General features: G+C 48.9%; 1 protein-coding gene across 1 annotated transcript; it reads right to left on the bottom strand.

The window, feature by feature from the left end:
* Nucleotides 1-1,165: 1,165 nt before the first annotated feature.
* Tmem161a (transmembrane protein 161A) lies at nt 1,166-8,460 on the bottom strand. The gene is made up of 12 exons (XM_051178060.1): nt 8,419-8,460; nt 7,472-7,575; nt 6,775-6,855; nt 6,423-6,520; nt 6,151-6,307; nt 4,765-4,916; nt 3,506-3,566; nt 3,247-3,390; nt 3,043-3,156; nt 2,747-2,921; nt 2,540-2,636; nt 1,166-2,176 (listed from the first exon to the last, which is right to left on the bottom strand). The coding sequence occupies exons 1-12, from the start codon at nt 8,419-8,421 to the stop codon at nt 1,917-1,919; spliced, it is 1,446 nt and encodes a 481-aa protein (XP_051034017.1). The 5' UTR covers nt 8,422-8,460; the 3' UTR covers nt 1,166-1,916.
* Between the last annotated feature and the right edge of the window lie 11,714 nt (nt 8,461-20,174).

Here is a 20,174-nt window from a genome sequence, read left to right as displayed (position 1 = left end):
CTCAACCTCTGTGGCTGTCCTTTCCCATGGTCACTGTCCAGTCTGGAGTTCTATTTTGATGCCATGAAAAATTTTGTTTATATATAATGTTTATATATTTTAAACATTTGTGCCAAGAGAGTATATTTAATAAAAATTTAAATAACTTCTGTTTTTCATCCTCTTCAACTCTGGCCCCTTCCCCCTACTGTGAATTTCAGCCCTGAGACAGGGGTGGGGCTATTTGACACTCTTAAATATTTTGTGTATCGGGGCTTTACCTGCATGTATGTCTACCTGTACATGCCTGGTATCTAAGGAGGCCAGAAGAGGACATCAGATTTCCTGAGACTAGAATCAGATGATCGTGAGCCACCATGTGGTGCTTAGAATTGAACCTGGGTCCTCTGCAAAAGCAGCCAGTGCTGACTGAGTCCATCCCCCTGGTTATCCTTAAGAAAGTTTCCAAGTGTGCATCTTTCTGCTCATAGATGCTTATGTGACACAGGCTGTGTCCCACAGCTCAGCCCCCAGTCAGCCATGTGTCTGGGGTGTGTGCCCTCCACTCTGAAATCACTCTCAAGTCCTACAGAGCAGGGCCCCGGTTTCCCAGCATTGCCTGCTTTCTGCACCCCTGCAGGGCAGACCACCTTGATTTGCCCATTCTTGATTCCCATGGAACTTCACAAGCTCCCACAGTTCCTTGTCAGGGTCAGTTTGAGAATCTGTCCCAAGAGGCAGGAAAACTCCAGAGAGATCAAGGACACCCCATAGTTTCATCCCACCCACACCTCAGCCATGCTTGCTGCAGTTATGAAGACCTGCGTTCATAAGGGGGACAGAGCAGCACAAGCATAATGCCAGCACCCCTATGGCAGGGTGAGAAGTGGACACCAGAGTCCCTGAAGCTTGTTTAACAGCTAACCTGAGGGATTGGGGTGATCTAAAGACCCTGATTCAAGGTAGATTGACAAGGCCTACATACTAAGCCATTCTCTGATCCTATCATCATGGCAACTGTGCGCCTGTGTGCACACAATCACATTCCTAAACCCCTTCCAACAGACACAAGGTGCCTTCTTGCCAGAGGGAGACCTCGGGGCTATGCCTGAGCACTGGCTCCTGAACATGACCATTCTCCAGACCACTGGCAGTATCAGGCAGTACTACAGGAGCCCTCCATTTTTTATTCTCAATATACATTTTGCATATGTAAGAGGGTCAATGACAACCTTGCATGTCTCACAAACACACACATGCACAAACATAGCAATAGGACAACTCTGGAGTTGGTGGTAACCCTCAGTCATCAAGGCCTTGAAATGCATCACAGCAATCATCACAGCTTCCAGGGTGGCAACAATCTCCCCTCCTCTCACTCTCTTTCCAGTTGACATTCCTCTCCCTACCTTTTATTTATTTGTTTGTTTGTTTTAGAGACATGGTGTTGTTACTAGTTTAAGCTAATCCTCCTGCCTCAGTCTCCCCAGTGTCCTGGGAAAATGGACATGGTGACTCTTGTCTCTTTCCCTCCTGGTGGATAGTGACAGACCCCAGGGATATGTGGGTGCTGGGCCTGAGCCCCACCCCTTGCTTTCTCCTAGCCATCTACAACTAACTCCATCTTTCTATTCTTGCCTAGTACCACTTTCTCCTAAAGCCCCTCTTACTGCACAGGTCTTCCCTGCTCATCTCCCCAGCCTTTGGGTATATTCTGTAAAAGTGGCCCACCCCCTTTTTTGAGAGCAGCCTCCCACTGAAACCCTGTTCACACATGCACACATTTGAGGACCATGGCCTCCAGGCCCAGGGGAGCCTGACTCAACAGGTCCATATCTAGGCACTGAGGTGAGAGATAATGGGAGTCCCCACCCTTATCCCTAGGTCATCTAGGGACAGAGGCACACAGGGACAGTCCCAGTCCTGGTGGACAGGGATCAAATGCCAGCTGCCAGGTGCTGGTGGAAATAGAGACCAAAGAGGCTGGAGAGCAGCTGGCAGGCAGCAGTCCACCAGATGAGGTAGGCAAGCACGCCACGGAGGAAGAGGGGTGTGAGGAGGCCACCCAGGACCCCTGCTACCTGGGCCACAGTCTGCTGAGCTTCATCCTCTACAGGGTTCACAGAGATCAAAGTGTCTGAGGACTTGGGTGGAGCCAGTGGGGTTGGAGCAGGGCCCAGGACCCAAGAGTAGCCACCTGCAAGAGGGAAGAAGGGAATTAAGAGCAGAGACAAAATAGTGGGAGCCTAGAGGCTCTGACAACTCTGCTCCCGACTAGGTTATACCCCCGACCTTAGGGGGGCTTCCATCCTCTCCAGTCTGCTAGCCCCACTCACACTACTACCTGCTGGTCCCACCCCCAACCTTGTCTTGTCCCCACAGGACAATAGTCTGTGGTCTTGCCCAAATGCTGCCTTCACTTCTACAGCTGGTCCCATCCTTATCAAGTTATGTCCTTACTCAGAAGCTACTTGAAGCTTTTATCTGAAGACCCCACCTTACCAGGCCTGTCCCCACCCTCCAACTACTGGCCCCCGCCGTCTTCCACCAGCCCCCGTACCCAAGGTCTTGAGCAGAAGTGTGCAGTGCAGAGTGAGGATGAGTGGCGTCAGGTACTGCAGGCTCACCACGGTCACGTAGCAGTAGACCCGGACCACCTGGCAGGGAGGCAGTAGAGGCTGCAGAGGGGGTGGTCTTCCCAGGATAGGGACCCCATGACCAGGCCAGGCCCCCTTAGCCCAGGGACTGTCCTGCCTCTGGTGCATACCCGCTGCTGAATCTCTCTGGCCTCAATGCGGCCGGCCTCCTTGCGAAGCTTCTCCACTTGAGCCTTAGCCAGGCACAGGTAGGCCTGCAGGTGTGGCCGGGTCACAACTAGCCGCAGCAGGCATAGCACCACCAGCACCCAAAGGCGCAGGGAGTCGAAGGCCCCTTCTGATGGCCTGCAACAAGAGCCAAGCAGACAGGGAGTTTGGGTGAGCCCTCCCTCCAGGCTACTACTATCTTTCCAGTTCATTCCCGGTCTCAGATAGCCCAAATCCCTTAGCACCCTGACACACGCACAAAGAAGAGGTCATGTTCTTCCTGGGTGCCTGGCATAGTAAGTCACGGGCGACAGGCTTTGTCCAGAGCCACAGGGTGCACAGGGGCGACAGGAAGCTGGTGTGCAGGAGCAGCCTGGGGAGGGGGGAGCACCACAGTGGGGCCAGGCTCCTGATCCCCAGCCTTTGCCCCAACCCCCACCTTACCCTGGGAGCCCCGCTTAACTGTAGCAGGGGCCGGTCTGCATTTAAGGTCAGCGCATCCTGGTGGGTCTGAGCCAGCCTCAGGCCCGGGAAAATGAGGAAGGCGCCCAACAAGGAGCCTAGCACCACCAGCCCAAGGCGGATGGCCAGCTCGGTCACAGGGAGCCTGGAGAAGAGAGAAGGCCTCAGGGAAGTCATGGCTGCTCAGACCTCAGCCTGGAGGGGGCTCTGGTGCTCCCTCTACCTGTACCTTCCCCCAAGATACAGGTCCCAGGACTCACGCCCAGTCCCACCCCTGCTTCTTCAGAACAGGCTCCAGGTTCTGGATCACGCTGGCCAGACCTAGAGGAAGATCAAGAGTGTGTATTGTTACGATTTCCAAGGTTGGCTGGTCTTCCAGCTCCCAGAATCCACCTGTCTCAGGCCGCCAATTGACATGGTCCAAACTCAGGTCCTTGGGCTTGCAGAGGACCAAGCCCCACTCAGCACTCAACCTATTTTATTTTATCTAATTTCTTTTTGTATATGAATGCTTTGTCTGTATGTATATCTGTTTGCCACATGTGTGCCTGGTGCCAGTTGCAGGTCAGAAGAGGGCATCAGATCCCCTGGAGCTGGAGTTACATTTAGATGCTAGGAATTGAACCTTTCTCTTCTTTGAGAGCAGCCCGTGCTCTTACCACTAAGCCATCTCTCCAGCCCCGCAATCTATTTTAACTGTATTTTCCTGTGCTAGAGTGTAATCCAGATCCTCCACGTGCTGTGCCCTGTCACTGAGCCATACAGAGAACTGCCAGGCCCAGACTGTGTGGGACTCCTCAAGAAATAGAACCTAGGGCAGGAGAGTTGACTCAAAGAAGGCACTGGCTGCTCTTCCAGAGTCCTGAGTTCAACTCCCAGTACCCATTGGTGGCTCATAACCATCTATAATGATATCTGATTCCTTCTGGTATGCTCTCATATACAGAAATAAGTAAACCTTAGAAATAAACAAAAACAGGGAACAGGTAGATGGCTCAGAAGTTACCGGTGCTTGCTACTCTTTCATGGGACCCAGGTTCTCATCCCAAGACCCACACAGTGGCTCACAGCCTAAGTAACTCCAGTTCTGTGGGTCTAGTGCCCTCTTCTGGCCTTTGCAGGTACTTCACAATCCTGATAACACATAGGATGGCAAAGCACCCATACATATGGAATAAAAATAAATCTTTAAAAACAGTAATAACATAAATCTTTTTTAAACTTATGTGCATTGGTGTTTTATCTACATGAAGGTGTTGGGTGTTCTGGAACTGGAGTTACAGACAGCTGTGAGCTGCCATGTGGATGCTAGGAATTGAACACAAGTCCTCAGGATGAACAGCCAGTGCTATTAATTGCTGAGCCATCTTTCCAGCCCCTGTAACAACATATATCTTAATCCCAGTATGCAGGTGGCAGAGGCCGAAGGATCTCTGTAAGTCCAAAGCCAGTCTCAAAAGAGAAGGGAAAAAGACAAACCAGAAAGTGCTCTTTGTCTCAAGCAGGGAAGTACACCTACCTGGCTCCAGACCCAGCTCCAGGGTCTCCTCCCGCACCACCTGCACCATCATGGCCAGGAGGAGGACGAGGAAGGCAAAAGTGAGACACACTGAGCGTTCGCCACCCTCCTTGGCACTGAAGTACAGTCGGGTCACCATGAGGAACACCTTGCTGGGGTTGGGGTTAAGAAAGCAGGGACAGCACTTGGGAGGCAGAGACAGATGGTTCTTTAAGTTTGAGACCAGTCTGGTCTACAAAGCTAGCTCCAGGACAGCCCAGGGCTACACAGAGAAGCCCTGTCTTGAAATGAAAAATGAATCCTGCACTCCAGAGCACACACAAACCTGTAGAAACTGGCCTTGGGTGCTTGGATTTTAAACTTGGTGTGAAGGATCAGGTGAGCTGGGGTGCTGGTGTTTGGTTGGTTGGAGGTGGCCTAATGACTTGTGCCTGATCAGGGATTATTATGTGGGCTGTGCCTAGGGGAGGAGGGGCAGTGAGAAGCCCACACACACAGTGAGAAGCATTTGATGCTATGGAAAACTCAGAAACCATCTCTTAGGAGGACTGTGCTGGGTATGGAAGCCCAGGCTCTCATGGGTGGACCCAGGGGCCTGTTTGTGCATGCTCAGCCAAACCCACCATTCCTTCCTTACCTAGCTCCCCCATACATGTTTTTAGGCAACAGTGTTTAAGAACAAGACACTCATTGCTTTTATTAGTTACCTTGAAACTCTCCTAAGATGCAGCCTCACGTTAGGGGTCAGTTGTGAAATTTCCCCGCAGACCTACACCCTGAGTACTTGGTGGCCAGGTGATCCCCATGGTTCCCCAGCATCCCTGGGCCTCTACTCTCAATGCAGAACAGGTCTTTCCCAGCACCAAGCTGTCCTGGTGACAATTTTTTTAATGCAAAGAATATGCTAGAAGGTTCAGATAAAAAGATAGACCTGGCAGTGGTGATTCACATCTTTAATCCCATAACTTGAGAGGCAGAGGCTGGTAGGTCTGAGTTTGAGGCCAGCCTGGTCTACAGAATAAGTTCCAGGGCAGCCAGGGCTACACAGAAAAACCCTGTCTCAAAAAACCAAACCAAACAAACAAAAGAGATGGGTCAACTGCCAACAAGCTGGTTTTCCCAATTCTATAGACCAAGAGGGACAGGAATCCCCCCAGTGGGGCCAATCCAAGAAAAGCAGACTATATGTAGAGTATGGTGACACACACCTGTAACTCCAGCACTCAGAGGGTGAGCCAGGAGTTTGAGACCGTGCTGGCCTACATACGTCTAACTCTGCGGCAGGTTTGTGGTGTAGTGGGTGACCCAATAGACAACAAATTAGAGGGACAGGGAAGCTCAGCCTGAGTCCCACGCCTCACATGCTGAAACCCAGAGGAAGGATACAGAGAGAAGGCCAATGTGAGCAGGCACCAGAACACAGCGATGTTGGCCTCCTGGACCTGGCCCAGCACCAAATAGTAGGCCTCAGAGAAGAGGTACACACCAACAGAGTACACAGCGAAATCCACGAACCACTGGTATTCCAGAAAGAAGCGCAGGCCTGCGGGACAGGAGCTCAGCCACGCTCCAGGTTTGCCTGTCCCAACTCCACCCCACCCTCCACCCCTGGGCAGGGTGGCCTCAGCAGCCGGGGAGGGGAGTGGGCTGCTCATTACCTAGGGCATCCACAGCAGTGAGGGGACAAGTCGCCATCTGCAAAGGGGCATCTCGAGGCAATGACAATGGCTTCTCATCATGAAGGCCATTTGCCCACCTGAGCATGGGGGACAGTGAAAGGTGAGGTGTAGCTATCTCCTCTGAGCCCACCAGAGAACTCGGTGGTGCTGCCTAGGAAAGACCTTCAGCCACATCAGGTGTAGGGCAGCCTAGGCACAGGGCCAACCCAGAAGAAACAGCCAGGAATACATAATGCTCACTGCAGCTACCTGCATCCAGCACTGCACCTTGGGCAGGTGTGAGGCCTGTTACCCTACCTGGGCCTCGTGGAGTCAAATGGGGACCACTCACCGTTCCTTCCTGCCTCTGGGCCTTGGTTTCCCTGCTAGCACCCTTAGTTCATCCTCAGACGGGCGTATGTATCGGAACAGACTGAGGAGGAAAAAAAGTCAGAAAAGCTTGGCCTGGGGACGAAGAACCCAAATCTGGTCTTGAGGACAGAGCACTGGGCAGCTTTGCCACAGCGGTGGCCCTGTGGGAAGGTGGCCCAGGGTGCTGGGGAACAGCCAGGGGAATTCTGGGGACAAGAGATGGGGGAACTGATCCAGCCTCAGGATACCCTTTAACATGTGATCTGACTCTCCTGGGGCCCATGCATTCTTCTAAGAGCAGAATCCTCAGAAGGGGCCAGACACCAAGCAGTGCAAACAGGAGAGAGCTGCGTTACAAAAAGCCAGGAGGGGAGAGGGGAGATGTGTGGCCCTTTTGTCAAGACAGATCCAAGTTGTACTTTAAAGGGCATGGTGGTACAGACTTTATATCCCAGCACCCGGGAGAAAGAGGCAGGCTCTCAACTGCCTGTCCTTCTAACTCCAATGCCATTGGCCTCCCCAAGCACCTGCACTCAGGTGCACAACCCCACATGTGGAGACATACTCCTACATATAGTTAAAAGTAACAAAAGTCTTAAAAAAAAAAAAAAAAAGGTGGAGGAGGAAGCATACACCAGGAGGGCCTGGGCACCCACAGTCAGTGGGACAGGGCTTACCTGCCATTGCAGAGCAGCCAGCGGGCAAAGGAGAAGTGTGGGGCCAGCCTGTGCATGAGGGTAGCTGTGAACAGGGTCACCACCAGCTGCACTCCCAGGACAGCCTGAGGAAAGTCGAAAGCTCTCAAGCTATTTGTAGGGAAGTAGGTGGACAGAGAGGGGTCCCCCTGGCTCTGGTGGCATCTCTCAGAAGACACCTGGGATGATGCCAGAGTTCATCTTGGAGTCCCACCCACCCTGAGATGACTAGACTTCATCTCTGAGTTTGAGGCCAACCTGGTCTACAGAGTGAGTTTCAGGCCAGCCAAGGCTACATCGTAAGATCCTTCCTAAATAACAATTTTGGGGTTTGTTTGTTTGTTTGTTTGTTTTTTGAGACAGGGTTTCTCTGTGTAGCTCTGGAACTCACTTTGTAGACCAAGTTGGCCTCTACCTCATATATTTGCCTGCCCCTGCCTTCTGAATGCTGGAATTAAAGGCACCACCTTTAATTAAAGGTGCCACCATCACCCATCTAAGAAAGCTTTTTAAACAGGGCCTAAAAAAGGGGGGGGGGACTGGAGAGATGACTCAGTGGTTAAGATCACTGGCTGCTCTTCCAGAGGACAGGGGTTCAATTCCCAGTACCCATTGGGCAGCTAACTCCAGTCCCAGGAAATCCTACAACCTTCTCTGACCTCTAAGGACAGCAGATACTCAAGTGGTGCACAGACATACGTACAAAACATCCACACTTAATAAACAAATATAATAAAATAATGAAAAGAATCTTTTAAAAATAAAAAAACGGAAAACCGTGCATGGTGGCACTCGCCTGTCCTCCCAGCACTCCTTGCTTCACCTCGACATGTCCTCCACCACCGACTACACCCCACTTCCACCCGCCCTCCACCTCCACACCGCAGGACCCCACGCGTCCGGGGTGGGACCCCTCAGGGCCTGCTCACCATGTCAGCTCCCCGAGCGCACCCATGTACAAGGCTGGAGGCGGGGAAGCATCGGGGATCTTGACCAATAGAGACGGAACCCTGTTGATGAGCAGCTTGAGAAGCCAGTCATAGGACTAGGAACGGGGTTCGCTGGGAATTGTAGTTCTAGTTGGAGCAGGCGCTTTTCTGTGCGCTGTCTCGCCTTTCCTTCTTTTTTCTTTCTTATCAACTAAGCAGAAAACCAACCAATCCCTGAGCAGGAAAACGAACCAATCTCAGACAGTCTGAGCTCAAGGGACTGAAATCTGACCAATCTCCACCCTGAAAACTTTCTCCCTGGAAAAAAAAATACAGCCCCTAAGAAACCCTGCTGCACCTGTTCCGTTTGCAGCTGTCTTCTTGTCACAGGCAGCCACTGTCCTAGACTCTTAACTCCCTCCCAATAGATTTCTTTTTTTCTTTCCTTTTTTTTTTTTTTTTTTTTTTTTTTGTTTTTCTCTGTAGCTTTGGAGCCTGTCCTGGCTCTGTTGACCAGGCTGGCCTCGAACTCAGAGATCCACCTGCCTCTGCCCTCCCTAGTGCTAGGACTAAAGGCATGTGCCACCATCGCCTGGCCCCAATAAATCCCTTGAATGAGGTTTGGGTGAGACCTTCCTTTGCCTGAGCAGAGAAGGAGCCTGGGCAGAGTAAAACAGGGAGATAAAGCTTTCACCAGGAAAACCTTTTCTTAGAGGAGTTGTTACACTCCAGGGGACCTGAGAACAACTTCGCTGGAACAGAGCTGATACACGAGGGAAGCCTTTCCCAGGAGCCGTGCTGTAAGCTGCTACACTTACCGTGACTGTGGATTTCCTGGGCTCCTGAGTGCCAGAATACCTTTCCATCCGAGCTTATATGTGTGTAAGATAGAGTCCCTGTGTAACTTTGGCAGTCCTAAAACTCCCTATGTAGACCAGGCTGGCCTTAACTCACACAAGTATGTGGCCTCTGCTTCCCTAGTGTGGAGATTTAAGGTGCACAACACAACGTTGGACACCCCCCCCCTTTTTTTTTTTAATTGTTTTTTAAAAAGCTTCATAGCTGTGGATGGTGGCTGGTTACCCAATAAACCTCGATATTCTGGTGTCCAAACAAGGACAGAAAGGTAATTTTCAAAAACTGTCCTAGCAGAGACAGCCCTTTCTGGGAGAAATTTGAGGTCTCCCTGTTAGGAACTGGCAGCCAGCTGACCCCCACCCTGACGATGGGCGGGATGGGCAGGCCCGTCATGGCGTGTCATCGCTATGGTGTGTCATCGCTACTTCAGCCTTACCTGGCTGCCAGAGGACTCAATTAAGCATAGGCAAGCCCCTTTTTAAAGCAAGCGTGCCAAGTGCCAAGTGTGTCGCTCTTTCTGGTCTCTCTCTGGTTTCTCTCTTGCCCCCTCCTGCTCTCTCTCTCCTGCTTTCCGTTGGCCACCAGCTATCCCCTTTCTCTCCCTTCTCTCAATAAACTCCATGTGGGCGCTGAGTCTCGTGTTTGTGTTTCTTAGGCATTAGCTGCAGCAAAAGAACAACACTCCCTAATCAGTCAGCTACAGCAAGATCTCACCAAGAAGGTTGCTACAGAACCCAAGGAGCCAGAGCCTCACAGGGTGGTGAGTTAAAAAAAAAAAAAAAAAAAAATCCCTAACCTCCACTCAGGGCACTCCAAAAGGTCCCTTCTGCAAGTGTTCCAGAGACACTGCTAAATTGGTGGCTTCTCAGAGTCCTCACCAGCAGAATGCTACTGGTTTACTGGTTCTAAGGACATGAATGTTTTGTTAAGGATGAGTGATTTTTCCTCCCAACCCTTCTTGTATGCTCTCTTTATGTAATTTTTTCTCTTACTAGAAGCCTAACAAAATCTACAATACAACAGGAAGTTGTTCAGACCAATAGCTCAAAAGATGATAGTGACAAATCAGACATAAAAAAAACTTAACCTCAGAAAATAAACCTGTGAGTCAGACTCAAAGACTGACAAAGACAGACTTTGGAGTCTGCTCCCACCCTTAAAAGGTCAGCTCTGCTGCTATTTCACTTGGGGTCTAATAAAGAAACATCAAAACACTACAATCCTAATTCTTTGTTATGTCTAACTAATAATTCAACAAGACCACATGAGAAAGTAAACAAGGGTCAATGAAGTTTGCACACTCTCACAGTTTTACTGACTGGCAGTTCAGGTACTTGCCTGTTCCGAAAGGTTTTCTTGCTGTGACTCACTGGGAACCAAATAGTTAACTTGTTCTAAAGCTCAGAGCATTATTTAAATATGCTGACAAGACTACCTGCGGGCTGTCAAACTCTTTCCTCTGATTTGCAAATTCAAATAGTGATTCCCCAACATTCACACACTACTTCTTTACCTGCTTCTCCTATTTTATACTAAAAATCTGTGTCTCCCTTTACCTTTCTGAATGAGGCTGCCTGAACTTCTGGCTTGTTTACAAAAATTCAAGATCACATAATTAAACTGGGAAGTTCTAGTTATCCCATCTAAAACTTGTCACTGGAGACAAGGCATCCTCTGCATGGTTTGTTAAATATCCCACACTATTTTCCGGTTTGATTGGAAACATCCAAGGCAAGTAGATACGTCTTGTTTTATAACTCTCTATAACTCTCTACATCTCAGTCTGTATGATTCTCTGCACTCTTCCATACCCTCTGTCTGTGTCTCTGCCCCAACCCCCTGCTCCTTAAAAAAAAAAAAAAAAATCCTTAGATTTCATCGACTCCTCCTGAGGCTAACTAACCTGTCCAATTAAAATTAAACATCCTAACATGGGGCTTCACCTTATCTTCATAAACCACCATTTGCCTGTGTGCCTCTGTAAGACCCTCAGAATGAAGAGTCTTCCAGGTTCGGTCGATACCCCAAGAACTCAATGTCCAGTCCAGTTGCTGCAAAACGCAAGAGGCTTTAATGAACAGGAAACGTTTGCGCAAACGGGCTCCTCCAGCACGCAGGCTAGGGAGAAGCCCCCTCCCCCGGCACAGGTGTTTTTAAAGGCAACCCCACAAGCTTAGGGAGGGGGGTGGGACCCTCTGTCCATTGAGTACGTGACCCTTGGAGGCCGGATGGTCTGCTATTAGGGTCAGCAGACCTTAGGGCCTCAGGGTGTGCTAATTAATCTTGTCTGGGCAAACCAGAGTTACAGCTATCTCTTGACCCTGTTTACCACCTGTTGACTCACAGGAAAGGAGGGGCAGTGTGAATTCTTCTTATCTCAGGGCCTTGTGAGAGGAAGCTAGCATATTCCAAGGAACAGATATTGGTTTCTAGGTTAGTCCATCATTAACATTACTTTTTAGGTCTTTCATTCCCCCCTTTTTCTCTTGTCAATAGTTCTAATCTTATAACTATGGAAATTAAGAAGCAGCCTCCTCTTGGCTCCGGAGGCTCCTGTACTGCTATCTAAGCACCATAATCTGGACAGCACTGGTAACAAAAGTCATAACAAAAGTAACAATTTTTCCAATAGTAAGCAACAAGAGAGAAATAAAAATGGGCAGTTGTAAGAGGCTGTCCCTGGATCCTATAACCTGGAGTGGCGTGGGGGTGGGTCCAGAGGAGGAGGACCCAGTCTCAAGGTTTCCTTGTGGTGACATCTAATGTAATCTGGATCACCAACTTGGAAGTGATATGAAACTTCCAAGTCTCCCACCACGTAGGTCTCTCAGAGTTGCTTCCACGCTCACTGTCTCACCCACTCGAGCACCTTAAGCCTAGCAAACAGAGGCTTAAAACAGCACATCAGCACTATGTACAGAGGTAATTTCCACAAGTGGAGGGCCCCCACAGAGCCATTTACAGGGGCTCAGCCCAAACAGTCCAGGGGTGTTTCTAACCCTGAAAAGCATAAAGGGTAGGAGAGCTATCTGATCATTAACGCCAGTCTCCGAGGTCAATTTAGTGAAGGTCTCCTCAATGGTTTTATTTATGCTTTCTACCTGAGCTTTGGGGTCTGTATGCACAATGCAATTTTAATCAATCCCCAATATCTTGGCCAGTGACTGACCTACCTGGGCAACAAAAACTGGACCATTGTCTGATTTTACTACTTTAGGTATTTTAAATCTTCGGAAAATTTTTTTTCAGTCATTTTTTAGCCACACGGTTGAGACAGGCCCATGCACATGAACAGATGAAAAAGCGTAAGTGCTGCCTGTTAATGTTTATGGACTTCTCTTTGTCTAGCAGTACCACCGCCCCAGCCCTTTTTTTTTTTCTTTTTTACCTTTTACAATGTAACAGCTCCCAGCAGTGAACTAACTGGTCAACAGCTCCCCAGCCAGCAGGATGTCCTTAAGAACTTTGCAAACTCCAGTCTCTTTAACCAACAAAAATTGATGGCAGTCAGGAGTCCTTGGTTCACCAGTTTCCTCAGGCAGAAGAGTGGCAGGATGAGGCTGGCTGGTGGAGCGAACACAATCCGCTCAGTCTCTCAGTGAGAAGCAGGCTTTGGTGGTGAGTCACACGGGCGTTGGTCATCATCAGTCGGCGGCTGCCGGACAATGCTCTCCAATGCATGGGGGCTATTATAGTTGCTTTATGCCCCAAAGTCAACTTGTCAGCAGCGATAGCTTTTAGACAGCCAGGCCCTCCCCTGGCTACAGGATCAAGCTTCTTTGGCAGATAAGCCACTGGTCTGTTCCACGGCCCTTAGGGATTTGGTCAAAACTCCCCAGGCAACCCCCTTATGCTTGTCCACATAAAGGGTAAAAAGTTAGTTACATCAAAAGGCTTAGAGCGGGTGCTTTCAACTGGGCCTTCTTAATGGCATCAAATGTCTCCTGATGCTCTGGGGTCCAGGAGAATTTTTCCTTAGTCAGCCTGTAAAACCCAGATGTCCCCCAGAAATTCTCTTACTTCCCTGGCCATTGTTGGGGAATTTTAAACCCTTGGGACAGTCGGATCCAGATGAGCTGCCCAGTTCTGCACGTGTCAGAGTCCTTCCATTCAAAGGCAAAAAGCAGTTGGCTGGTGGGATGTAACCTCGAACAAGTGGGGTACCCGGCCCACGCCAAGGTCCACTGTTCTTCCGGCAGTCCATGAATTACCTTGGGCTCGGGGAGGAGGTCCAAACCCCGTCTCCCTTTAATTTTATCCTTTCTTAGGGATAGGACCTTCGATACCTTGTCTTCTTGGGACAGTCATTTGCCAAGTGTCCTTTTGCTTTACAATATGCACATTGGTCCTCCTTGTCAAGTGGGGTCCTGTTGCCCAGGTTCCCTAGCCTGTTTTAAATTTCCTAACTTTTTGTCTCTCTTTCTCTATTTTTTTCTTTAACCACTGTGGCCAAGATATTTTAGTCAAATTCTTTTCCTGTCTTCTGTCATGCTTTTTCTGCTCTCTGTCTCTCTACTGTCTTTCTTTTCTCTCCTTCTCTTCTCTGTCCCTTTTATACACTTTCTCTATCTCTTAACCCTTCCAGTCTCTGGAGTTTCTTTCTAATATCTGTGGCCCAATTTCCCCATGAAGACCAGAGCCATCGAAGCTCTCTGGGCTTCTGAAGTAGAGTCAAAAAGTGCTCTCTTTACCTTAGCCAAATTGGTGGGCCATCTCGTGGCACCTCGGAGACCTGCCACCAGAGCCTGGCGATAGATTTTTAAGCTCTCCCTACCTTTAGCAGTGTTGAAGTTTCAACTGGGGCGAGTCAAAAGGAATCCCAAGTCAATCTTGTTTTTTTTTTTTCAGCTGCGCTGGCCGCCCATCAGCTCCAGGAATATTTTTCTAGCCTCGAGCAGAAACTGTTGATAATCATCTCAAATAGCCTAGAGAGAGAACATAAGGAACTCCAAAAAGGGGGTGGTTAGTTTTCCAATTACAAAGATCTGGGGAGAAGGGTCAGCCCTGGAGGCTGATGTTGGGAACCAAACATGTGCGGTGGCAGGGTCAGAAGTCATAACCCTGTCCCTCCATTCCGGCATGGCTCTGCCCATGCCGCGCCCGGCCCATGGCTGTCCAACCATTCTGCTGAAGCTCAGCCCCAGCGGCTCTGGCTGCCCTGCCACATTCCTGAGAGCGGGGGACCCAGCTCATAGCTGGGTCTCCGGGCCTGCTCTCCTGTGGATCTAAAGTCAAACTTAGGTGGGGTAGTTAGTTGTTCACGCATGGGGAGAGTGGAAATGGACACAAACAGTAGGAACAGAGGGACACAAAAACACAGAACAATCCGACAAAGAGGGCAAATCCGCACGGTAGACAAACGGCACCCAAACCAAAGTTACAAAGCAGCAGGGAAGCAAGTCCAGAGGCCAGCCGGCCCCTGGAGAAGAGAAACTTCGTCTCCTTCCCTCCTCCAAACAACCCCGGACTTTCGTCCAGGGCGGGACCAAGGGTCTCAGGACACATCTGTCTCCCCCTGTGGTCCTATACAAGTCCTGTGCAGGCCAGGCACAGGCACAGATTCAAATACTCGAGTCAAAAACACATAACATACAAGTTCTGTGCAGGCCAAGCACAGATTTAAGTACTCGAGTCAAAAACACATAACATCAGACGCATCAGACATACATCAAACATATAGGTTGCGAGCTCTTTCTTACCTCCAACTGGCAATGGAATTGAGTCGGGGGGGGGGGGGGTCGACCAAATCCCGGACGAGCCCCCAAAATGTAAGACCCTCAGAATGAAGAGTCTTCCAGGTTCCAGAGTTACAGCTATCTCTTGACCCTGTTTACCACCTGTTGACTCACAGGAAAGGAGGGGCAGTGTGAATTCTTCTTATCTCAGGGCCTTGTGAGAGGAAGCTAGCAAATTCCAAGGAACAGATATTGGTTTCTAGGTTAGTCCATCATTAACACTACTTTTTAGGTCTTTCACCTCATCCGTCTCCTCCCTATCCAGAGGACAAATGCCCCTTCCCACTATCCCTTGTCCGGTCCATTCCCACCCACCCCCACCCGTGCCCCTCCATCTCCTTTACCACAGCATCCCAAGCCCATTCTAACACAGACCTCCCCTTCTCCATCATCCTCTATTGAAAGACAAAAAAGTAAAATTAAGGACAGACTAACCTGGAAAGCTGACCCAGACCAATATCTGTTTCTTAGAATTTGCTAACTTCCCCTCACAAGGTCCTGAGATAACAAGATACCAAGAATTCACACTGCCCCTCCTTTCTTGTGACTAGGGTCCTTAGGAAACAAAGAGATAACTGTACCTCCGGTTTGCCCAGACAAGATTAATTAGCACACCCTGAGGCCCTAAGGTCTGTTGACCCTAATAGGGAGACCATCCAGCCTCAAAGGGTCATGTACTCAATGGACAGAGGGTCCCACCCCCTCCCTAAGCTTGTGGGTTTGCCTTTAAAAACACCTGTGCTGGGAGGGGGGGGGATGGGGCTTCTCTCTAGCGTGCGTGCTGAGGGAGCCCATTTGCGCAAATGTTTCCTGTTCATTAAAGCATCTTGCGTGTTGCAGCAACTGGACTGGACATTGAGTTCTTGGGAGACTCCTCATTCTGAGGGTCTTACACTATCTCCTTTGCCATAGCATCCCAGCCCATTCTAACACAGACCTCTCTTTCTCTGCCTCTTTAAAATCACACCTGTAAAGTCATTTGCTGCTGTTTTCACCTGAGTCAGGAAGCAGCCACTTTAACTTTTCTTCCCCACTTCATAAAGGACCTGTCTGTGGAAACAGGTGTTTGGATGTGGTTTGTGTCTAATTCAGGGTCTGGGAGGAAGCCCTCACTGTGTGTGTATGTGGTAGGAGAGACTGGCCTCAAACTCAAAGATATCTGCCTGCCTCTGCCTCCTGAGTGCTGAGATTAAAGGTATGTGCCAATGTGCCTGGCCTGGTTTTTTTTTTTTATTACATTTATTTATGTGTGTGTGGAGGGCAGAGGACTGAATGACACTCAGAGCATGGACCTTCAGGCTCTGATTCAGGAAAGGCGACACCCCAAATCACTCACGAGAAGCAGTCTTGATGCAAACTGCAAGAGGACTTTTTATCCCAAGTGCACTGGGGTCCACAGTCATGCGCCACACAAGGGTAGAGGACTGAGAACCCTGAGTGCAGAATTGAGACAGATTTTATAGGGTTTACAACAAAGCCTGAGCATCACAAACTAATCATCTCAATGCATCAAGAGGCCACGCAGTGCGGGCCAATCAAATTAAACCATTTTATAGTTTTTAGACCAATCATTTTAAATCATCCAAGCCTGTGCTTTATAGACCAATCAGTTTTCTATAGCCCTGGAGATCTGCATTTGTGTGGGCTCCTACATGGGGTGACAAATGGCAGTTAGGATAGGTCACTGGGGCCAGGGTTTCACAAGCAGTCTACAAAGTCAGGTAAGCGGAAAGGAGTATGACCTTTCACCTATTTACTGGCAGAGGACAGTGTCTGGAGTTTGAGGTTTTTAGGGCTTTTTAGGTAGTATTTCTAAATGTTTAGCTTCCTGGGGTCATTGGAGAGTTAGGCAGTATTTTCCATCCTTTCAGTACAACTTGGTGGAGTTTGATCTCTCCTTCTATTATGTGGGCCCCAGGGATCTAACTCAAGTTGTCTGGCTTCACAGAAAAGGACTTAACCTGCTCAGTGGTCTTGCTGGCTTGTTTGTTTGTAGATGGGGTCTGAACTTCATTATGCATTATGTGGGCAAGGATAACCTTGAAGTTCTGATCCTGCTGCCTCAAGTAACAAGCTTATGCCCAGTCAGTTTTCTCGGTACTGGGGGTGGAGCCCAGATATGTGCGTGACCATCCCAGCTCACTCCAGCACTGCTCCAATTCAGAATGAAGCCTGGATGTCTTCCTGCTGTGGCTTCTCTGAGGCACTATTTCATTAGCCATCCATGTGCGGTGGATCACATGAAGGTATTAGGTTCAAACTGGCTGTGTAGCCAGTTTGAAGCTGCTATAGCCAGTTTGAACCTGCTAGAGCTTCATATAAAGAGACTGTCCCAAGAGACAAAATTTTAAAACCAGGAAGGGATAGCTGGTCAAAGGGGCTTCTCACCCAGCTGAGCACCTGGGTTCCAAGTCCAACACAAACATGCTGGAAGAGACAACCAACTCCTACAAATTGACCTCTGATCTCTACACCACTCAACATACATTACACACTTGTACACAGACATGATACTAGTCATAAATTTTTAAAAGGGGCTACTGCCTGGGCTAGATGGCTCACATCTTCAATTTCTACACTAGCAAGACAGAGCAGGCCCATTTTTAGAGCTAGCCTGGTCTTCATAATGATATCCAGGCCAGTCAGGGAGTTGTGTGGCTCTGGCTCACAAAATAAATCTTCAGACACATGTAATACAAAAAGCAAATGACCCAGAGACTGCTACTCAGGTTCAAACTACAAGCTGAATACCAGAAAAGCAAAGCAGCCAGGCACTAGCTCTTACCTCTAGCTCAGGCTGAAAGGGATGATAAAGGCATACAAGCTCTTCACCAAGTCTCAAACTGCTGCCTCTCCTCAGTGTGTCTGGAGAACAAATGCCCCTCTGATACCTTGCTTCTGCCTTATATACTTCCCTAATGTTGGGATTAGAGGTGTGAGCTGTCATTCTCTTTGACTGATTCACTCTTGTGTAGACCTGGATGGCCTTGCACTCACAGAGATCCCTCTACTCTTACTCCTGAGTCCTAGGATTAAAGGTGTGTGTCACCACCTCCTACCTTGTGGCTGCTGGGATTAAAAGTGTGAGCCTGACTTCTGTGGCTTGTAGTTAACTTTGCTTTCTGAATCTTCAGGCAAGCTTTAATAAATCACAAATAGTTTATCACCACCAACACAAATTCCAAAAGGCTCAAACAACAAAGGGGAAATTTTGGCTCATGTAACAGAAAATGCTAGATGTGGTGGAGCAGACCTGTAATCCAGTTCTTGGGAGGCTGAGGCTGGAGGGTTGTGAATTTGAGACCAGTGAGAGCTGGTGGTCCCAGGCTCTGTAAGAAGACCCTGTTTCACAAACAAAAGCCATAACATACAACAACCTTGGATTCAGACATGGCTTCATCAAGAACTGTGTGGACCTCAGAATCCTATGGCATTTCCCAGGTGGCTTGGAGGGAGGGCTTCTGGCTGAGTGTGAAATCCTGGGCATGACTGGGGGTACATGTCCATAGGCAAGATGTCCACATAGCTGACTGTGTTGTCTCTGTGACCCTGTCATTATTTAAGAGTCTATGTGGATATTTGTGTGAGGCAATTCACAGTGACTTTGGTGCTTTGGGTGGCTGTCCCTGCTTCCTACCACTGATGTACAAACATGAAACACCTGGTCTTTTTGTGAATGTGGGATTCAAACTCACATCATTGTGTTCTAGGAGCAACTACTTTGTTGTCTGAGCCATCTTGGTCTCACTTGTGGTCTGGTCCAGTTTGTTCCAGTGTGCTGGAGTTTTATGTCAGCATTGACACAAGCTAAAATAATCTGAGAGGAGGGAACTTCAACTGAGAAAATGCCTCCATAAAATCAGATTGTAGGCAAGAATGTAGGGCATTTCTTAATTAGTTATTGATGAGAGAGGGCCCAGCACATGGTAGGTGTTGCCATCCCTGGGCTGGTGGTCCTGGGTTCTAGAAGAAAGAAGGCTGAGCAAACTGCTTCTGCATTAGCTTTGGCCTCCAGGTCCTGGTCTGGTTTTGTTCAGACCAGTTTGGTTGTGTTGTCTTTTTCAGATATGGTCTCACTATGTAGTCTGGCTAGCCTGGAAATTTCAATGAACACAAGGCTGCCCTCTAACTCCCAAGTGCTGGAATTAAATAAAGGCTTAAGATTTCACTCCCAGCCTCTCAGGCCTATTTATTTTTCAAAGTCTGCTTATCACCTCCTGACTCAAGGCCTGGGCTGTAGAATCTATCTAGAACCTAGTGGCCTCTCCTTTGGGCTTCAGTCTTGCTCATGTACAGGCCATGCTCATGGATTCTGTTTCATGGTGTGTAGACCTAAGTGACCTAGGCCAATAAGCCAACCCCCTGCCTCCTGCCCTGCATATCCCAGGAGCTAAGCTGGAGGGCAGAGCCAAGAAGGGCAGGTCAGAAGGTCACAGAGGGCCCAGGAGATCCTTCCAGTACCATCCTGCTCCAGGACAAGGTGTCATTACTGAACTGCGGAACTTGAGTGGAAGGGGAGGGCTGAGCTTAGGAACCCATTTTTTAAAACTTTGTTTTTACATTGACTTGTTAGAGGTTCTTAATCTTCCTAATGCTGCAACCCTTATGGCAACCTCCACTATAAAATTTGTTGTTACTTCATATCTGTAATTTTGCTGTTATGAATCATAATATAAATGTCTGTTTTCGGGTAATCTCAGGTGACCCCTGTGATAGGACCCTTTGGCCCCCAAAGGGGTCACCACAGGTTTAAAATTACTGGCTTATGTATGGGGGAGGGAACATGGTGATGGTACCTATGGAAGACAAGTTGTGGGGTCAGTTTTCTCTTCCCACCATGTGAGTTACCTCAGAGTAGCAAGCACCTTTACCCACTGGCTGAGCCATCTTGCCTGCCCTAGGGGACCCCCCCCCTTAATAACTAAAAATGCACGCCTTTAGTCCCAGCACTCAGGAAGTAGAGGCAGCTGGATCTCTGTGAGTTTGAGGCCAGCCTGGTCTACAGAGTGAGTTCCAGGACAGCCAGGACTACACAGAGAAACCCTGCCTCAGAAATAAAACAAAAATACACACAACTAAAAGTTGTGTGTATATAATATTCATATAGGTGCACATGTGTGAGTTCCAGGGTATACTTGCCTGTCCCCTTAAAAAGCCATGAGG

The sequence above is a fragment of the Phodopus roborovskii genome, unplaced genomic scaffold (genome assembly GCF_943737965.1).
Source record: "Phodopus roborovskii unplaced genomic scaffold, PHOROB, whole genome shotgun sequence".
NCBI lineage: Eukaryota > Metazoa > Chordata > Mammalia > Rodentia > Cricetidae > Phodopus > Phodopus roborovskii.
The sequence above is the reverse complement of the archived record's forward strand: the minus strand, read 5'-3'. Positions and strand labels throughout refer to the sequence as shown.